At 47.2% G+C, this 21,845-nt stretch overlaps 1 protein-coding gene across 1 annotated transcript in view; it reads right to left on the reverse strand.

Moving 5' to 3' along the window:
• Positions 1 to 16,672, reverse strand: part of LARS2 (leucyl-tRNA synthetase 2, mitochondrial) — an 83,355-nt gene extending 66,683 nt beyond the window's left edge. The window contains exons 1-3 of the mRNA XM_023760872.1: positions 16,542 to 16,672; positions 10,746 to 10,999; positions 5,193 to 5,368 (exon numbers count right to left, since the gene is read on the reverse strand). Coding sequence (XP_023616640.1) covers positions 5,193 to 5,368; positions 10,746 to 10,979 — 410 coding nt within the window. The 5' untranslated portion in view covers positions 10,980 to 10,999; positions 16,542 to 16,672. The remainder of the gene's footprint in view (positions 1 to 5,192; positions 5,369 to 10,745; positions 11,000 to 16,541) is intronic.
• Between the last annotated feature and the right edge of the window lie 5,173 nt (positions 16,673 to 21,845).

Raw genomic sequence — 21,845 nt, forward strand, 5'->3', positions numbered from 1 at the left:
AGTTGAGTCTACAGTGGCCGGACCCTTGCCCTGGTGAGCAGTCTTCCAATATACTTGGCATATGCACCTCAAGACCCACACAGTGGGGTTTAAAGGAACTAGAGATGGTGCTCTACAGACAAACGAATGTCCTGGGGTCACCACGAGGGGCATCCACATGGCCACCTCCAAGGCCCCTGGTCAACCTTAGCGTGTGTCCACATAAGCGATCCTGACAACCCAAACTCTAAAGGTAAAGTTCTGACCCAAGTGCAGAATCACAGGGAACATAATGAGGGAAGAGGGGTCCCAGTCCACCATTCCCAGGTAAGAAGCCCAGCCTGGTCACCCACCTTCCTACTTGCTGTTAGAATGAAAGGGGCCAGGTGGACATCTTAGCCTGTGAGTGGAGCAAGAAGTGTGTGTGTGTGTGTGTGTGTGTGTGCGTGTGTGTGTGTGTGTGTGTGTGTGTGTAGGGAGGTAAGGGGGGAGAATAGGGTGTCCCAGAGTCAGGATGTTAGGGCTCAGATCCCACGTGATACTGAGCAAATGACTTGACCACATCCGTGCCTCGTTTTTCTCGTTAGTGCAGCAGACAGCCTCTACGGTGGCCCACAGTGACCCTGCCTCCTGACACTCAGGCCCTTTATGAAATTCTCTTCAGTGTGGGCTGGACCTGGATACTTGCCGCTAACAGAACAAAGCAAGCGATGGGATGTCACTTCCAAGGTTAGGTTACGAAGGGACTGAGATTTCTGTCCTGGGCATTCTCCTTTTCTCTCCTCCTCACTCTTTCCTGCTCAGAAGAAAACCAGTTGCCATGCTGCGAGCTGCCCTGTGGAGAAGCCCAGGTGGCAAGGAAGGCAGGGAGGCCTTGGCCAGCAAGGAACCAGCCCTGGTCTGGACGGCAGCCTATGAGGACCTGTGCCAGGGGATCCAACTAAGCCACGCCTGAATTCCTATCCCACAGATACTAAGAAACAATAAGTGCTTATTGTTTTAAGCTACTAAGTTTGGGGACAATTTGTTATATAGCAATAGATAAATAATACTTTCATAGGAGGGGCCAATAACCAGACCAAACCCTGAAATAGACACGAGGCTTAAATGAGAAAATGGAGGTAATGCTCTTGGCAAGTGAGACATGTTGCCCCCTTCACACCGCACACAGTGCCTTAACAAGCCTGTGTGCGGAACGCCCAAATCCCACGGCGTGAGGACGCAGCACACTTATGTCCATCGGCAACTCCCACATCCAGAGCCATAGGGTGGTTCAGAACTCTGTTTCCCCACTCACGACACCAGTGAGAAAACACACACCAAGGGCCTGCCGCCCAGTCCTTGTTCTAAGACACTCGCCAATCGGCTAGTGATAGAGAGGAAATGGAGATGCTGAGAACGAGAGAATGGATTTCCACCAACTCAAGGCTCTGTCTGTTCCTGCACGCACCCAATTATTCCACATCCGTTTCCTGAGGACCAGCTCTCCGTCAGCACTGGGTCAGGCGGCAGGAATGGGCCTCTCCTCCATGACTGAGGGAGTAAGGCCATCTAAAGTAGGCCTTCCATCGTCTCTCCTCTCACCCGCCCCATTCATTCCCAGGTGTCTCCGAGGGAAAAGAGGCCACCACCCACCTGAACTCCCACGGGCATCCTAGGCCCCAGGCCCATCCCTCCCACCTGTCCAGTTTCTGCTCTAGTCCATCTCATTTGACTCTGTCACCTACAGGCCCAGCCAGGGGTCCCCAGCCTAGACCACATGGCTCTCTGTCACCTACAGGCCCAGTCAGCACTCCCCGGCCTAGACACATGGCTCTCTGTCACCTACAGGCCCAGCCAGGGGTCCCCGGCCTAGACACATGGCTCTCTGTCACCTACAGGCCCAATCAGCGGTCCGGCCTAGACCACATAGCTACCTCTTCCTCCTTCTTAAGCTGTTACTCCCCTCAAGTCCCACTGCCCGGGCCTCCTCAGCCTCACCAGCCACTTCCTCGTGGCCTCATCCTCTCATTCCGCCTTCCTTCTACCATCTGTTAACGTCCATCTTGGCCACACTTCTGCCTCAGGTCTCCTTTATCTTCCCTGTTCCCCTCCTTTATGCAGAGTTGATGGAACAGGTGTTAATATCAGGGTAATTAATTCATCATGAACCTAACATTTGTCTAAGAATTCATTTTGAGGTAACTGTGTTCCTCCACCTCAGGACTAACTTTAGACTGAAAGGAAGCATTTAATGAAGACTGAAAATCACAAATGCTGCGCACTGTACTTTACAGAACATACATTTTGTTCTTACAGGTCTTGTTTCTCAAATCTAGGGCTGCAGCTAAATTCTCGAGTCATTTGAAAAGTTCACATTCTACATGCTCTTGAAGCCAATCTAAGAGAATGACTATTAATAGAGGGGAAACGCTGCTCTGAGGTTTGAAAGACAGCACGCACTGTCTTTCTGAGCTTAAATAAAAAAGCTCCTCTTGCCCTAACTAAATGGTCCCAGGTTCCATTCAAGGGCACGTGCCCGGGTTGCGGGCTTGATCCCCAGTGTGAGGCGTGCAGGAGGCAGCCAGTCAATGATTCTCCCTCATCACTGATTTTTCTATCTCTCTCTCCCTCTCCCTTCCTCTCTGAAATCAATAAAAAAAATATTTTTTAAAAAACCTCTCTTTTTGCTGACTGGTTTGGCTCAGTGGATAGAGCGTCGGCCTGCGGACTGAAGGGTCCCAGGTTCGATTCTGGTCAAGGGCATGTGCCTTGGTGCGGGCACATCCCCAGTGGGAGGTGTGCGAGAGGCAGCTGATCGATGTTTCTCTCTCATCGATGTTTCTAACTCTCTATCCCTCTCTCTTCCTCTCTGTGAAAAATCAATAAAATATATTTTTTAAAAAAAGAAATTAATTTCAGGGAAACCTGGCGGATACCCCCAAAAGGGAGCTTATCATCTGAAATGGAAGAACACAGGGAACCCTACTCGCCTGCTGATCACACAGACTAAGACACCGTAAACCACATAACAAATAGTGGTTTCAGGCACCACTCCAGCTGCAGGATCACGCAGGCTGCAGGCAATGATGTGCAGGTAAGATGCTCTTCGGAAGGCAACTTCATGCAGCGCGCTCCAGACAGCGGAGAACGGGGACTCACTTATTCCGTGGAGATGAATGCCTCCCCAGAGTAAACCAGATCAGGATAAATCATAATCACAGCTGCCACCTATTAAGGGATTATTATGTGCCAGACACATGCACGAACTCATTTAACCTGCACAACCACCCCCTGAGGGAGGAACTACTGTTATCCCTGTTGCAAAGATGAGGAAAGTGGGATTGGGAGACATTAAATGACTTGTGCAGGGTCACTCAGCTAGAAAGTGGTAGGCGGGGTTCAAACCTAGTGTCCAACTCCTGAGCCAGCCTGACCTTGGGCCTCTGTTCTGTCTTCTGGGCCTGAGCTGCCTACCTGGGTCCTGGGACCTCTAGGCCCGGGGGCCTGCCTGGAGCTTTCTCTGTAATGCCTCATGCATCCAAGGGAATTAGAGTCCCACCTACACTCTCCCTTACACCAATCGCCTATCTGCTAACGGGCTTCCCTTTCTTTACCATAAATGTTCAGTTTTGCTACAGAAGCTTAATCTTCAACAATTTGCCTGCATTTGCTAACTGTCTAAAATAACTTGGGTAAGTAAAAAAAAAAAAAAAATCGAGTTGAAGAATCGCAGTTAAATAAAGAGTTATTCTTCAGGCAAAGGGCCAATTCATTCCACACCGCCTCTTTCTAATAAACACAGCAGAAAGATGGAGAGCGGTGTCTGGGGGAGACGGCATCTGGCATAAACCAGGGAGACAAACACCTGTGGCCGGCTTCAGGCAGGAGAGAAATCGCTGCGTTTGACAGGATGACGTTATTAACTCTTCCAGTGACAAAGAGGCGCTGTAGCTTGACTTCCTTTTTAGGAATACTTCTTGCTGCCAACGTCAGTTCGGCATAAATTTTCAAACCAACTGTGACAAGGATGCACTCATCTTTCTAAAGGAAAACCTTTACAAAGGACTGGGAGGCGGCAGACATCATTTGTTCAGGCCCTGACCGGTTCATCACAGCCAGTGGGGGAGCGGGTTACTGTCATAAACACAAGACGGGGCAGACATGCACAGCGGGCTCTCGGGCGCTGGTGTGAGCAGATTCCAGCTGCCACTGGCAGTGCAATGTTTACTGTTACCACCACGTGCCAGGCATATGCCATGTGCTTCACTGCCACCCTCTTTGAATCCTTGTACCAGGCCAACGGGCAGATACTAGTTGATCTCCACTTTACAAAAGAGAGAACACTAGGTCTCAGAGAAGTTAATTAAATGACTAGTCAAAGGTCCACAGCTAGGAAGTGCTAAGAGCTGGCCTTCGTATCCTGGCCATCTGGTTCAGTGGTCCTGGCTCGCAGCCCTTCGTCCATCCCGCCTCTCTGCAAGTAGTTAAAGAAGGTGCTACGATTATTCCCACCTCATGTCGCCAAAGGGCAAAGAGCAGGCTCTGGGGTGACTGGCAGTGGTGAGAAGGGGACTGACCACATCAGCCAAGTTTCTTCCTCCTGCCCTAACCAGTTTGGCTCAGTGGATAGAGCGTCGGCCTGCGGACTGAAGGGTCCCAGGTTCGATTCCGGTCAAGGGCACATACCGGGTTGCTGACTCAATTCCCAGTAGGGGGTGTGCAGGAGGCAGCCAATCAATGATTCTCTCTCATCATTGATGTTTCTATCTCTCTCTCCCTCTCTCCTCCTCTCTGAAATCAATAAAAATATATTTTTTTTAAAAAAGTTTCTTCTCTCCTCTCTCCACGCAAATTTCACCGCATCCCCCAGATCTATGTCAGATGGTCCCTCTTTAGTGGGGCCCCTCCCAACGCCTGCAGAGCTGTTACTCCCCAAATGTCTCTTCCTTACAAAACCTTATTCCATTCTGTGTTTCACCCCACCAGACGGCGAACTCCTTCCTGGGGAGAGAGCATGTGTTACCCACACGTGTGGCTACCCCACTCCACCCCCACCCCATCTCCACCCTTAGCACAACACCTAACACCCAACTCATCGAGACGCTTTGTTATAATAACTTCCAGTTCATAAAAGGAAACACTGAGCTTGTCATGTTTATCTTCAAAGCGAATCTCATCTTAACTGAGTGGTTTTCTGCATTTGCCCTGAACACACGTTACAACATTCTCACTGTTCTGAGGGAGGTGGGCACGGGCTGTCGGGCAGCACTGCCCTTACCTGCATCCCTCTCATCCTCTGGAACCGGGCGATGGTGTCGCTGATGGTGTACACGCGCACGTGGCCCATGTGCAGCCTGCCCGACGGGTAGGGGAACATGGAGAGCACATAAAACTTGGGCTTCGATTTCTAGGGAAGGAGGAAGGAAAATGATGAGTATTAGTAAGCATTTACTGGGAACCTGCCTGCACATAGCAGTGGGCACGTTCCTCAAGGTAATTGTTTAACACTGTGAAACGTGTCCTTTTGAAAACACTATTCCTGTAATAGAAGTTGACAAAAATGTCAAAAACCCAAATTCAAAGCCCTGGTTTGAGCTAAAGAATGTCCAAAATGATGCCGAACACCCTCCAAGTGCTAATAACTCATCTATATTTTTAATCTTTTTTTCTCTCTCTCTCTTTTAAAAAGCTTATTTTTAAGACAGCTTCTATCTAGATCTAAGCAAACTGTGTTTTTCCAAATGAAGCTCTAGTGAATCCCGGATGTGACATCTCTGAACACGGAGCCCTTCCGCAATCCTGAGCTGCACTCAGACCTGGGTTAGCAGTCAGACCAGTATCCTAAGGCACCAGTTTGGGTCCTGGGTTTCTCGCTGTGTTGGGAGCTTATCTTTTAACAGAAAAAGCTGAAATGGGAAGATAGTGGGAAAATCTCAGCCAGTGAAGGGAGAAGGCTGTGGCTTCCCAGGGGTGGTCTGCAGGCGGCCTCAGGCCAGGGTTGTATAACTAACTCTCCAGCTTCCCAAGATGCAGCTTCAGCATGAGAAGCACAGAGAACTGGACGTGCATCCCAACAGAATGAACACAGGGCAGGAAGTCCTCATTGGGACGCTGATTGCGACACCTTAGTTCTTCCATCGGTAAAATGGTGGGTGCTGGCACAAGTCCGTGCACAGGAGGGGATAAGGCTCCAAAGGAAAGCTGGTAGGCAGGTAACTAATTCCTCATTGGGGCCTGTTGTTCAAGGGCAATGACTGGGTTTGAGCATCTCCCCCCCTAACCCCCCAGCAGAATTAATAACTATTGGATGTTTGTGGGCCTTGGTGCCCCGGAAGCCTAATAACTGGCCTCCGTAGAACTCTTAGCAAATTGTCCCCATGATGCAAACTGGGCATTTTCCCAGCAAAGTCCACCAATCCTGTCCAGGCGATGGCACGCTCCCCCCGCCCAGCCTTACATCCTCCAAGGGGCAGAGGAGCTCCTAGGAAGAAAGACAATAACTGCTTCTGCTTAGTCACTAAGGGCCGGGACCATCTGATATTACACTATTTCATTTACTTCTGCCTTCTGTCTTTCCCTTTCCGTCTTGACTCCCTTCCTAGAGTCTTCTAAGGCTTTGCTTCCCCCAAACTAATGAAAACAAATGCAAAACAGAATATTCATAACCATCCCTTTGTGATCATGTGGGGGGGGGAGGGGATTTGCGTTTTTTGCTAGTATTTGCACGCCTGATCGTTGACACAGCCAACTGTATAACCAGGGGAGTAGAAGAAACCAGAAAGCAGATTCATGCCCTGACTGGTTTGGCTGAGTGGATAGAGCGTCGGCCTGCGGACGCAAGGGTGCCAGGTTCGATTCCGGTCAAGTGAATGTACCTTGGTTGCGGGCACAGCCCCAGTAGAGGGTGTGCAGGAGGCAGCTGATCGACGTTTCTCTCTCATCGATGTTTCTAACTCTCTATCCCTCTCCTTTCTTGTCTGTAAAAAATCAATAAAATATATTTTTTTTAAAAAAGCAGATTCTTTCCAATCTCATCTGACCCCTTGCTTTAAACTTCCTTCAGCAAAGAAGTTAAACTTTTACCAGAGCCTCTGACACGTGGCAACATAGACTAGAGTGGAACTTTTCTCTCCCTGCCCCTCCTCCAGAAATTACCGACGGCAGTCAAGTCAAGATGCCTGAAGGAAGAAAAGGGGAGTAAGGAGTCTGGACCTAGTCTACACAGACTAGAAACCCGTCTTGAAATGCTGTTGATGTAAACAGATGGGTGGGAAGCAGCACACTGATCGGGCTCTTTAATTGGAAACTGTGGATCCACAGCGCTTAGGAAAACCTCAGGAACGGGGGTGAGGACGGGAGGTTCAGGAGTCAGTGGGGACTCAGGAATTACCGTCTTTAAGAAGACAGGTGACAGACAATCCTCTCAGCTTATAAACAAGGCTCTCAAAGGAGGAACAAGACCTCAGGAAATAAGCAAACTAGCCTCCCTACTCATTTTTAGGGAACGTGGTAAAGATCTGTTAAAAGAGTTCTTTATTTTTTTAAAAACATATTTTTATTGATTTCAGAGAGGAAGGGAAAGAGAGAGATAGAAACATCAATGATGAGAGAGAATCATTGATCAGTGCCTCCTGCACGCCCCACACTGGGGATCGAGCCTGCAACCTGGGCATGTGCCCTAACTGGGAATCGAACTATGACCTTCTGGTTCATAGGTCGACACTCAACCACTGAGCAACACTGGCTGGGCCAGAGTTCTGGGACCAGAAAAACACACACAAGAAAACCCTTGCTATAAAATATTTTGAGTTTTTCATTGTAAAGTTTTTACATTAAACCTGTTTTTCTTTTATTATAATCACCTTGTTTTTATTATAGTAATATATTTTTATATTATGTTTATTTAACAATCAATCTTGCCCCAAACATTTTCCACATATAACTCCTTCATTAGCATCTCCTTTTTGTATGTTGGTTTAACAAAGCTTAAATTTATGTAAAATCGAGTGATTCATTATATAGTAGCTAAGCCAAACACCAACACTGAATTTATAGAAGATATATAGAAAAGTACTGCTAGCAAAAGCTTTTAATATTCATGGATATTTTTATTGCAGAAAAGGTATTCAGCTTACTGCCTGCCCTGCCTTTTGCTTTCTGTGTGAATTAAGTCATTTTCCTCTGTGACAATGAAATGCATTCTATCCTCTGTGGGTGGAAAGAAGAGGAGGAATTATGGGAGTTTATGTTATAACCAAGCAGGAATGTAATTGAAAGGGAAATTTTCATAATTATGTAAAAGTTAAGAATTGAAACCTTTAAAAGAAATTAAGATTTTAAGCGATAAGAAAAGGACGGTCTTTATAAGTAAGTCCTATTCTTTTTGCCAGCTTCTCACGTTGGGAGAGAGATAATTTCTGTTTCTTTATAGACCTGGCTCCGAGCTGGGAGGAAGGGAGGATGGCAGAGAGGAGCACTCAATAGCAACCTGGAGCCCTAGTTCTGGTCCCAGCTTTGCCCCTGGCTCTGAGACCTTAGGCAAATTCCTTTGCCTTTCTGGGCTCAGTTTACAATCTGTAAATCAAAGGTGGATCAGTGGTTGGAGCATCGGCCCTTGGATCATGGGGTCTCAGGTTTGATTCCCGGTCAAGGGCCTGTACCTCAGTTACAGGTTCCCCAGCCCCAGTAGGGGAGCATGTTGGAGGCAGCCAATCAATGTGTGGGTGTCTCTCTCTCCCCCTCCTCCCTCCCTTCCACTCTCTAGAAATCAATGGAAAAAATACTCTTGGGCCCAGCTGGCGTGGCTCAGTGGTTGAGCGTCTACCTATGAACCAAGAGGTCACCGTGGGATTCCCGGTCAGGGCACATGCCCGTTTGTGGGCTCAATCCCCAGTGTGGGGTGTGCAGGAAGCAGCAGCCGGTCAATGATTCTCACTCATCTTTGATGTTTCTATCTCTCTTCCTCTCAGAAATCAATAAAAAAAATTTTTTTTTCAAAAGATGACTGGGTCTGAATCCTGGCTCTGCCACAGGTGAGTTGTGCATCTGGACAAATTGCCAAACCTCCCTCTGAGCCTCGGTTTTCTTATCCCCAAGATGAGGATAATACCTTCCCTCAGGCTTATTTCAGGATTAAATGGGAAAATAATGGACAGATGGTGCCTGACACATAATAATATGCTCATTAAATGGAAGTTCTTGCCCTAACCAGTTTGGCTCAGTGGATAGAGCGTCGGCCTGTGGACTGAAAGGTCCTAGATTCGATTCCAGTCAAGGGCATGTACCTTGGTTGCGGGCACATCCCCAGTAGGGGGTGTGCAGGAGGCAGCTGATCGATGTTTGTCTCTCACATCTCTCATCGATGTTTCTAACACTCTATCCCTCTCTCTCCTCTCTGAAAAAAATCAATAAAATGTATTTTTTGTAAAATGTGTTCAGCCACATTTCCCCATTTGATTTTCAAAACAATTCTGTGAGATAAATAATGTGAGGAATGTGAGGATCAAGGAGGTTCATGATGTTGCCAAGTTCGCACAAATTCTGGGGCAGAGCCAGTCCTTTACTGCCAGGCTCCAGACCCTCGCCAGGTGCTCGCTCCACTACACCGCACCCCCCTCAAACCCGACAGAGTGCCAGGGCCCATCCACAATATCTCCAAAGCTATTTACCCAATTATTGAAACACTAGAGGCTCAGTGCATGAATTTGTGCACGGGTGGGGTCCGGTCGGGCAGATCAGGCTGGGCCGGCCAGGGGGAGGGGCCGAGGGCGGTTGGCTGGCCGACCCTGCCCCCTGATCAAACTCCCAGTCGAGGGGACAATTTGCATATTAGCCTTTTATTAAATAGAATAATTTATTTTGACCCACTGAATTTTTTAAAAACCATATGCTTCAGAATGAGATGTCACAAAATCAGTAAGGTACAACTTCAAAATGTTTGAAAGTCACTAAATTATAATCTAAACCAAAAGTAAAAAATCGAAGTTTAAGCTCCTTATTTAGAATTAAACTGCACCCTGCCCAGTCGGTGTGGCTCAGTGGTTGAGCATCAACCTATGAACCAGGAGGTCACGGTTCGATTCCTGGTCAGGGCAGCACATGCCCAGGTTGCAGGCTCGATCCCCAGTAGGGGGGGTGCAGGAGGCAGCCGATCAATGATTCTCATCATTGATGTTTCTATCCCTCTCTCCCTCTCCTTTCCTCTCTGAAATAAAAAATATATATATTTAAAAAATGAATTAAACTGCTCCCTAAGGTTTATATCCAAAATATATTACATTAGATTAGTCTGATCGTGTTGCCAGGAAGGCTTTTCACTGCCTAATGAGTAAGAGTGAGGCTTGCATTGCACATTTACGCATTACATTCAAACCTTCCTTTTTGTCATTTCACTTGTTATATGCTATGCCTTTCTCAATGTCAGACTTTCTCACACAGAAGCTGGGCTCACAGCTGGCGAGCACAGCGGTGGTGGTGGGAGCCTCTCCCGCCTCAGCAGCAGCACTAAGGAGCAGCGAGCCAAGCAGTAAAGAGCAGCAAGCAGGTGGACGGTAAGAAGCAAGGGGTCCCCGACTATGAGAGGGATGTCCACCGAGGGCTCCAAGACTACGAGAGGGTGCAAGCCGGGCTGAGGGACCATCCCACCTCCCCCACCCCCCAGTGCACAAATTTCGTGCACTGGGCCTCTAGTACTTAATAACTTGTTTGAACCGGGCAGTCTGACCTCAGAGTCCAAACCCTTAACCCCTCTTCTCCACCCTTTCAGAATCTCCCAGGATACTCACATCAGCTTCAGAAATTTTGGAGGCCTGTTCCTTTATCCGTGAATGCCACCATTTCTCGACGTCCTTTCTTGTCTGCAGCGTATACTCTTTCGTCCACTGGCCCGTGGCACTGTAAATTCCTCTTTTACATCCTGGAATGACTCTCTTTCCCCAACTGATGACATCCGGCCCACCATTTAGCTGCCGTTTCAGAAGAGAGACATAGAAACCCAGTCTCTGCCAAGCAGAAGCCATTCTTCAGAAGGTGGGAGGCCCTGAAAGAGGGGAGAAAGCACACTGGTGAGCTGCCTGGAACCCACCCTGAGCCTGGCCTTCCACTTAGCACAGCTCAGGGCTCCCTGCCCCTCACAGGCTTTCCTCTTATTCTTCTTCTGATTTCTCTCCCTGAAAAGAACGCTTTAGAAGTTCAATTGAGCTAAGCACATTTTTTTTTAAATATGCTTTTAATGATTTCAGAGAGAGGAAGGGAGAGGGAGAGAGAGATAGAAACATCAATGATGAGAGAATCATTGATTGGCTGCCTCCTGCACGCCTCCTACTGGGGATTGAGCCCCAAACACGGGCATGTGCCTTGACCGGGAATCGAACCGCCACCTCCTGGTTCATGGGACTCTGAGCCACACTGGACAGGCTAAGCACAAACTTTTTTAAAAAATTAATTTATTTATTTTTAAGCACAGACTTTTTAATGGAAAATATAAAGGTGGTCAGTGCTCCCAAACACCAAAGATACAACCCCCCCCCTAGGGACAAATGGAGACCACTGCCTGGGCCAGCTCCTACCACAGCCTCACAGACTGCATGGGAGGCAGCGGAGCCCTCCCTCCCTTCTCTGTAGGCCAGCCCGGGGTCTGCCCAGCAGGCTTCACTTCCCATCGTCCAGGATTCAGAAGAGCTCCAAGCATATCTTAGCTTGGCCTTAGGCTCAAATATCGGAAGGGATCTGAACACAGGCCTTCAAGGAGGACCAGAGACTCTGGGCGATTATAAGCATTTTTCAAATATATTATGAATTCAAGATACTCGGTAGGCTAAGCCAGGAAATAACTGCAATTTAGAAGACTGCTTATTCACTTAGTTCTTCATTCACTTACCAAATCTGCACTGAGTGCCACAAGGTGCACACAGCTCTAGGCACTGGGGACACAGCTGTGAACAAACACAAAGTCCCTTCTGTCCTGGCCCTTACACACTGGCAGAGAAAAGGAGGTAAGAAGCCAACAAATATTATACAATATGTGTAACAGTGGTTTTTCTGGAATCCAACCCATAGGTGGGGGCCCATCAGGACATCCAGCTACGATTCAAAATTCAACTTAAACGTTTAAATGCTTTTCTCCAAAGCTGAATTCCAGAAATGAACTCATGGAAGATGTTTCATGTTTTATCAGGACTCAAAAGGTTGAGGTGACAGTGCATCAGATATTTAAGATTTATGAATAAATAAACTTTCTCCCTTCTAGCATAACAGCTTTTGAGAAGTGCTATAGTATTTTCATAACAGATCTTTCAAAAACCAGGAAGGAAGGAAGGAAGGAAGGAAGGAAGGAAGGAAGGAAGGAAGGAAGGAAGGAAGGAAGGAAGGAAGGAAGGGAGGGAGGGAGGGAGGGAGGGAGGGAGTGAGGGAGGGAGGGAGGGAGGGAGGACCTGACACTCTAAGCTGGTGTTCTTTGATTCTCTCAGAATGTTTCCATATCTACTAGGATTGGCCCCATTTCACAAAGGTACACGGACGTTGCCAACAGGGTTCATTACAGGCTTATAAAGGTGAATTTCACACTCACACAAAATGGCATCACAGTGTTGGCATTTTACAAGTTTGTCTGCCGAGGTTCCTGACATACCAGTTCTCACTGTATTTAACACATCTCGCTTCTTTGGGGGTGAAATCAGAAACAGTCTGAAAAAACAACAACTCCCTATCCATTGGGCTTGGCTATTTTAATGTGAGTAGATGTGGCTATAGATATAATAGTGAACTATGTGAAATCAGTTAAATATCAGCAATTCCATATGACCAACCTAATATATAGACATTTTGTACAACTAAGGCAATTGCATTGATTTTTAGGGGTTGGGTGCCTACATAATTAGAACTACCTACAGGATTCATGGATTTTATGGTTCTCTTGCTAAGTCATCATTCCCATATCTTTGCAAACCAAAGATGCCAGTTTAACAGAGGGCACACAGGGAGATGCCTGCATTCTCTCTCTCTGCATTCCCTAAGAACACATTGGACTATCCTCTCAAATAGAAACAATGGCAAGGAGCAAATTATAAAAATACAAACTGACTCTAACTGTAGTCCCGCAAGCTTTTGATTTTAATGATGGTTAGCCATTGTGACAAATGAAACAGCAACGAATGCAAACAGCTCACCAATAGGAGCAATATGAAGGTCATTCTTCCACTTAAAATTCTAATCCTGTCTCTACAACTCACTTATCCTATGAACCAAATTACAAACAATGCATTTACAAACAAGCTTTCTAAAAACATTTACATAATACCTGGTTCACCAATAACCTTTCCTTTACACAAACCGATAGACTAGAGAATCCTGAAACCGATCTAGGTATTTATAAGAACTTAAAGTTCATAAAGAAAAAAGAACAAGTAGATTACAAAGTGACAGATTTTTCAAGGAATGGTGGAAAAATTCAAATTAGATCCCTACCTCAAACATAAACCACAGTAAATCCCATATAAATTAAAGAATTTTTTAAGTACCATAAAACAAGACAAAAACATAAAGGGTAGGGAAAATATAGGGTTACAGTTGTTTGTATGGAAAATAATACAATAATAAATAATAAACAAAAATAACCTGAGTCACGTACTCACAACTGTAAACCTATCTTTGCCCCACCCTGTGGATGAGTACTAAGTAATTCTTTGCAAGGTGCAGGATGTTCTGTCCAGAGAATAAAACAATGAAAAATATTAATAATCTCTCTTAAAATCTAAAACATCTGTATATCAAAAACACCATTGACAAAAGAAGAAAGCAAAAAATAAGCTGAGAAAAAACTGCAACCGAAAAGCTTATCCTAATCTATAAAGTTCACATATGAAAAGAGAAATATTAAAAACCTAATTTTAAAAATGAGTAGAGGGAAAAAGGGAAGAGTAAAACCAAATGGCTAATAAATATATGAAAAAGATCAACTTTACAATGTATCAAAAATGCAAATTAAAACAACAATAAAATATTTTGCTTATCAGGTTGGCAAAAACCTGTTAAAACAAAAGAAATGTACGTGGGCAGTGCCCGGATCGACAGTGTTTGGACAGAACAGACCAGGGGATGCCCCTTCTTCCAGCCTCCGGCCACCCTCCAGCATCTTATCCAGTCAACCACCTTCAGAACCACCTCCGGGACCAGCCAACACCCCGGTTGTTTTCTACCTTATCTCCTTATTGCTGAACAACCATGAGCTCCCAGATTCGTCAGAATTATTCCACCGAGGTGGAGGCTGCGGCCAACGCCTGGCCAACCTGCATCTGCGGGCCTCCGCACCTACCTCTCTCTGGGCTTCTAGTTCCACCGCTAGGATGTGGCCCTACAGGGCGTGGGCCACGTCTTCCGAGAGTTGGAGAAGAAGCGCGAGGGCTCCCAGCGCCTCCTAAAGACGCAAAACCAGCGCGGGGGGCCGCATTCTCTTCCAGGACGTGCTGAAGCCTCCCAAGAGGAGTGGGCAAAACGCAGGACACCATGGATGCCGCCCTGGCCTTGAAGAGGAACCTGAACCAGGCCCTTGTGGAGCTGCAGGCCCTGGGTCCTACCCGCACAGACCCCCATCTCTGTGACTTCCTGGAGAACCACTTCCGGGGTGAGGAGGTGAAACTCATCAAGAAGATGGGCGACACCTGACTAACATCAGCAGGCTGGCCGGCCCCCAGGCTGGGCTGGGTGAGTATCTCTTTGAAAGGCTCACCCTCAAGTATGAAAGGCTCACCCTCAAGCACCACTAGGAGCCTTTGGAGCCCAGAGGCCTTTGAGAGGCCCCTCTGCATCCCCTGGTGTCTGGCTTTTACCTGAGCCTCTTACCAAAACTACTAGCCATTCTTTTAACCACCCTGAAGCCCTCTCCCATGCATTGGACCAAATGAAACAATAAAGCTTTTTGCAAAAAAAAAAAAAAAAAATGTGCGTGGCTCAGTGGTTGAGCATTGATTGACCTATGAACCAGAAGGTCATGGCTCAATTCCCGGTCAGGGCACATGCCTGGGTTGTGGGCTCGATCCCCAGTGTGGGGCATACAGGAGGCAGCTGATCAATGATTCTCTCTCTCTCCCTTCCTCTCTGAAATCAATAAATGTGCATTTGTATACAGTGCTGGTGGGTATGTAAATTGATTCTACCTCTCTGGGGAGCAATATGGGAAAATGTGTGAGACCCTTTGTGTTACAGCTAGAGAGTCCTCAAGACTCAGCACATAGTATACTCAGGGCTATGATTTCTTTTCTTTTTTTTTTTTAATACTTTGGTTCTCTTCTTTTTTTGTAATATATTTTTGATTTCAGAGAGAAAGGAAGAGGGAGAAAGAGATAGAAACATCAAGATGAGAGAGAATCATTGATCGGCTGCCTCCTGCACACCCCACAGAGGACTGAACCTGCAACCCTGCAACCCAGGCATGTACCCTGACCTGGAATTGAACCTGGTTCATAGGTCGATGCTCAACCACTGAGCCACACCGGCCGAGCAGGGCTATGATTTCTTATAGAACTTTCTGGAGCTCGGCCAAGTTCCCTTCCTCTACTTCCCAGGCCCTGCTCTCTGCCACTCACCCCCAAAGCCCCGATGGGCACTGCCTCTTCCTGACCAGGAGCAGCCGTTTTATTAGAGGACTATGCCCATAGGATAAGTGTGAAAGGTGTGGCTGTGGGTTGCATTTATGATCAGCACCTTTCTTCCTCATCTCTGTCTTCCCCAGCTCTTTACCCAGATGTCTGGAATCTTGTCTCTTCTTCCACCATATTCCGTGATCCTCCCGGCCTCACTTGGGGCTTAAGGTTCAGGTTAATGAGAATGGTGGGGGGAGTGGCATGTTCCCATGGAGGGAGGGCCTGGGAACTGGACCCAAATGGACAATCGTTTATGGACAGAGAAACCTAGAAGAAGACAGGCAAAGCAACAGAACACATAGGAGAAGTGTGTGAAGGCACTTGGGTGCACCCAAAAGAAGGTGTGTGAGAATGTACCTGGGGAAATGAGCCTTAATGGACCAAGTTTGGAGACCAAACAAAAATACGACCTCTAATAAGGTGATCTGGACTTCTGCAACTACTAACTTCCTGTATGACCCCAAGCAACTTATGTCGTGTCTGGAACCTCAGCTTCTCCTTAAGATGAGGGGTTAGACCCAATGATCGCTGAGGCCCTTCGAGCCCTGACATGCTGTGGCAATGACAGGTGGGCCAGAGAGGCACTGGATGGCTTTTCACTGAGTCCAAACCCCCAGCCCAGGAGCACAGATGCAGGGACCAGCGGGCGGGGGAGCGGCGGGGGAGGAACTGGAGTACAGACCTACGTGCGCACGTGCGCTTTCCAGGGGAAGGGCCCAGAGCTGTCGGCGGGTCTGTGGCTCCAAGAGCCTGAAGACCCAGGTCTCAGAGACTTTCCCAGCGGATGTCGGAGACTTTTCCAGTTCGGAAATGGCTCGGCTCCGGGACCACCTAACCCAGTCTGCACCTTCCCCTCCTGCTCCCAGCAGATCGAACCTCCCGATCCGGGGAGAGGAGATCGGGCCTCGCCTCTTGTCCCGCTGGCCCCGCTCAGGGGTTTACCTGCTCACAGGTTCTGGCCTGCGGCTCCTTATGCCGCGGTTCCCACCTCAGGCGAACACTGCCCGGCCGGCCTCCATGGGCGCCGCCATGTTGGCAGAACAACAACTTTATCGATAGCGGCCGCCACAGTCACAGACAGGCGGGGGCGGAGCCGCGTTGGCGCAGCTCGGCCTTCTCTCCGACTCCGCAGCCCGTGGAGCGGGGCCGTCCGCGCGGCCGCCCCAGGCTCTGCTCCTCAACCCCAGGGAGCGCCCCGCCGCCCTAAGCCCCGCCCCCAGCCCTAGGCTCCTCCCCGCCGCCCAAGGCTCCGCCCCTCGTTCCTAGGGACCGCCCCAAGCCCCTGTTTGATTGGCTGCCTCCTGCACACCCCACACTGGGGACTGAACCCGCAACCCTGCAACCCGGGTAAGTACCCTGACCTGGAATCGAACCTGGTTCATAGGTCGATGCTCAACCATTGAGCCACACCAGCAGGGCGGGGGTCAAATTCCTTTTTTTTTTTTATCTTTAGTGTTGAAAGTATTACATACGTTCCCTTTTTCCCCCATTGACCTCTCCCACCCACACAGGGGTCAAATTCTTAACAAATGCAGCAGACCTATGAGGGCCATCCGTTTAGTGGCCCCAGAATAAACGGGGTGGTCTAAAGAGCGCTGGAGGAGTCCTGAGGTCAGGTTCAAATCCCAGCTACAGCCCCCTCCAGGCTTGGTCAGGTCTCTCACCGTCTTGATACCGGGCCACAGGATGGTTAGAGCATCTTCTTCCCCCATATTCTGTGTCCTTCTAGCCCTGGGAGGGGAATTACCCAGCCTAGACTGGAGGCAAAGCGAACTTCCTCACGTGATCCCTGGCTGGGAGTCAGGAAAGCATGATACCTCACCCACTTTCCAGAGGCGTTTGTTTCCCACCCTGCAACCTCCCCACTCCCGCAAGCGTTCCTTGCTATAAATCAATCGATGAATCGATGAATGAATTGCAAAGGTAAAACCTGTTTAAAAGAGATTCTGAAGAACACATACATGTGGGCAATCAGAAATACTGAAACGAATTTGCTAATTGTGCAAAGGGGCTGATATCCTACAGGACAAGTAAAATGGATGTTTGGGAGCCATCTTTTGCTTCGGGGCTGAAATCAATTAAACAAAATTCATCTCATTACTATTTGTATTTCACATCTACTCTTACAGAGCTGGATAAAAGACAAGCAAACTGTACATGCCTATAGCACCAGTTAATCCCAGACACACGGTAATCTTTCACACGGTAATCTTTCACTAATTTCCAAGTCTTTCACAGTTTCCTGACATTTCAAAATCCAAATGCTTTGTTACTCAAAGTGCACTCTCCAGACCAGCATGTCTCACCTGGGAACTTGCTAGAAATGGAGAATCTCAGACGCCACCCCAGACCTACTGAATCAGACTCTGCATTTTAACAAAATCCCAGGGGGATTCTTAGGCAGATTGAAGTTTGAGACTCATTGTCTAGAATGTGAGAATTATAAAGGATCTTGAGAGCACTCTAGTCCAGCCTGCTCATTTTACAGATGAATAAACTGAGGCCTAACAGAGCTGACTGTCCAGCTCAGAGGTGAGGAACCTCTTTTCTACCAAGGGCCCTTTGGATATTTATACCATTCGAGGGCCATACAGAATTATCAACTTAAAAATTAGCCTGCTATATTTGGTCAAACATTTAATTAACTCACCCCTAATGCCTTGGCAGGGCCAAACCAGTTGATTTCGCAGGCCTTATACAGCCCTTGGTCCAGATGTCCCCCAACCCTGGTCTAGCTCAAGTTCATAGCAAGTTAGTAAAAGGTTTGTTATTCAAACAGGGTCTCTTAGCCTACTAGAATAGTACCTTTCCAAAAATGCAGAGTGGAAGATCATTAGGAGCTTTAAAAAACTTCTAGTCCAATACTCTCACTTCAAAGGTGAGGACCCTGAGGCCCAGAGATTGGATACAGCTTGCTAAGGTCACATAGATGCTTAAACTGATACCATGGAAACATGCCCTCTCACTTTAACAGGCTAGTTAATCTTCTGGTATGTCATGCTGCATCCATGTATAACTAAAGGGCCCTTTCTCTAACTTCCCCCAAATACTAATTTCTAAGTAGCCTCTATCCTTATTTTGTTTCGAAGTCGCCTTTCTCTTATAAATTAAAACATTGACGTTTCTGGGAGATTATTTCAAATGGAATTTTTTGAAAAGTCACTTGCTTTACTGGAAAGTTGCTATTTTTACATCAAAGAAGACTGCAGCATGAAAGTAAATCCCTTTCCTCTTAAAGAGCTTACTGCAAAGACACATTATTAAATGAAAGAGACAAATTGCTGGGCTGTGTAGGAAGTTATCCCATTTTTCATTTTTAAAAGGAAAGGAAATAAAAGCAATACATCTGTTAGTGTCTGCATAGAAAGAAATCTAGAAAAATATGTCCCAAACCAGCGGTCGCCAACTAGTGGTCCGTGGACCACTGGTGGTCCGTGAGGTCCGAAAGGTTGGCATCTGCTGTCCCAAACTACTTCCTGTGACAATTCTAGGGACAGTGGGGTCCTATTGGCCCTTTTTTCTCTCTTTATGATAGGTTTCTGTGTCCCTTTTGCTATTAGCTTGTGTGGTAGGCTGAGTAATGGCCCCAAAGATATATAGGTTCGAATCCCTGGAAGCTTATATGGCAAAAGAGACTTTGCAGATGTGATTAAGTGAAGAATCTTGATGAGAGAAGACTGATCATCCTGGTGGGCCCCAAATGCAATCTCAAGCGTCTTTATAAGAGAGAGGCGGGGGGAATTTGAGACAGAAGAGGAGGCAGTGTGACCACTTTAACAAATGTCATGGATAATTTTTCATTAAGAGTTCTTGCTGACCTGGAAGTTAAGCCCAGCACTGATGGGCCAAAAGACTCAGGGTGATCTTGGCATGTAACCCCCAGAGGTCAATCACCAAGAAAACGGGAGTGGATGCCCTTCTGAAAGTTGCCACAAAGCAATCTTGGCCTTGAGTGGCCTGGAGTAATATCAGTATTTTCCTAAGAACCTGATATTAAAAAGTGCTCATTCAGGGCACCCCTTCCTGGATACAAACTTTGCTGAAAGTGACCTCTTCTGTTGACATTTAATACATTTTTGTGGTTTTTTCCCCCCCAAAAAATGACTCTACAGTTCCTGAGTGTACATGGAAAAAAACCCATTTGGAGTGACTTACAGGACAATTATGCTTGGACACAGAGACAGACCTTGGGATTAAGCCTTTAATCTGTTCATTATAGGGAAGAAAAAAATCCTTCCCATTGTTGCAAATCTTCTTAGGCCTTGTGACGGCTTCTGGAAAAAGATAATCCTACTTGAAGAAATGCTGAGGGTATAAAACAATTTTGAGTTACATCTGATCTGAAGAAGGCAGAACTCGTTATTGTTGGTCTGAAAGTGGGCTCTAGGTAACACATGTTTACTTGCAAATACATGAAACGTATCTTGTTCATCTTTTGGTGATACCTGCAATTTTAATACATAAACGTTAATAATATCCTATAGTTCCTACATCTCTGCCATTAACTTGGCATTTCATCCAACCACCTTTTGACATCTCTTGTATGCTTGTAGAGTTAATTAGCCCTTGACTTTATGTGCATGACTACTTCCCAAGTAGAGCGTAAATTAATTAAGTCAATCATGATGCTCCTCTGATCCTGGATGAGCACTATCGTTTTATATACAGGGGACAGACAATCGTGTGTCACTCCCAAAATCTAGTTTAGTGTTTTCTAGCCCAAATTCTATAGCAGACAGAGAGCATTGGCCTTAGTTTCCTACTCTGCTCAATGTGAGAGGGGTAGGGCCTGTGTATGGAAAGAATTTAACAAGTGCCAGGCACGCAGAGAGGGCTTAGGAACTGGTGGGTCCACAGCAATAACAATAATGTCACTGCCCCCTCGATATCCTGCAGTGGCTAGGATTTGTCATCGCATCCTTCACCTGACAGTGGCTTCCCAGTGACTGACCACAAACACACCCCAAGTAGAGAGGATGGTGCCAAACATATGTGTACTTCTACCAGTCACGTTTCAGAACAATCAGGATCTGTGTTTGAGGAGCAGCCTGGAGTCCCTTCTTTCTCATCTCCTCTTTTCCCTCCCTCCACAGTCTCTGTAGTCTTTATGACCCTCAAGGTCCCTCCCCCCTTTCCCCATAAAGGTTCTAAATCTATGACAAGCCAGCCTTTCTCTTCCTAATTGATTGCCTTTCCTAGCAGAACTTCACATTCTTATGGTGAATGATCTTCTCACCCTTCCCATCCAGGTATAAGATGAGAAGATTAAAGGAGGAGAAGGGACTGAAAATTCTGGCTGGCCAACCTTACAACAACAACAAAATCACCATCACTCTCACCATTGTCATCACCTAAATTCTGTACCTGGAGCCCAGCAGGAAAGGAGGGAGAGAAAGGGAAGGAAGAAAAAGGAGCTGATCTGGGTCCAAGAGCTTGACCACAGGAGGAGGAGGAGACAGAGAAGAAGTTGAAATGAGAAGAAGAATGTAGAGAAGAAAGAGGGAGAAGCCTCAGGGTGGGGCAGGAATGAGAGACAGGCCCAGGATGGGGAAATGCCAACCTAGAGTCCTCAGGGTTGAAAACAGAAGATGACACCACCACAATGCAGTTTATCAGTCAACTGGACTGTCCCCAGAACGAGAAGAAAGATGATAACAGCCCTCAATCATGGACACCTTGTTATAGGCCAGGAACTGAGCCAAACTGGGTGGCAGCAACCAAGCTGCTTCACCCGCCCAATCCTCAGGCTCCTCATCTGTAAAGGGGAAGGCGCAGCACCTAGCTCACAGATTCATTGTAAGGATTAAGCAAGAGAACAGGTGTAAAACCGTTGGCACAGTGCCTGGCGCTATGTAAATGCAGTCCCTGTCCAACACCATGTAGCTTGATGACTTCAAGAGGTGAGGGAGGAGAGATCCACCAAAGGACTTGTATGCATGCATATAAGTTTAACCAATGGACCCAGACAACGGCGGGGGGGGGGGGGGTCCGGGGGGGGTGAGGGCATGTATTGGGGGGGGGTAAAGGGGGGGTAAGGACACATATGTAATGCCTTAATCAATAAAAAAATAGAGGGGGGGGAGGGTGCAAGGAAACTGACCTAGTGTGCGGGGAAGTGGAGTCTACTGAGTTGCTGAGGCACGTATTCAGGACTTTTCTTCTGGTTCCACCCCCGTATTCAGCTATATGGGATGGGCCAGGGACATACTCTCAGGGTGGGTAAACCTTCCGCTTCTCAACAGGGAC

This window comes from Myotis lucifugus, unplaced genomic scaffold (assembly GCF_000147115.1).
Source record: "Myotis lucifugus unplaced genomic scaffold, Myoluc2.0 scaffold_195, whole genome shotgun sequence".
NCBI classification, from domain to species: Eukaryota; Metazoa; Chordata; class Mammalia; order Chiroptera; family Vespertilionidae; genus Myotis; species Myotis lucifugus.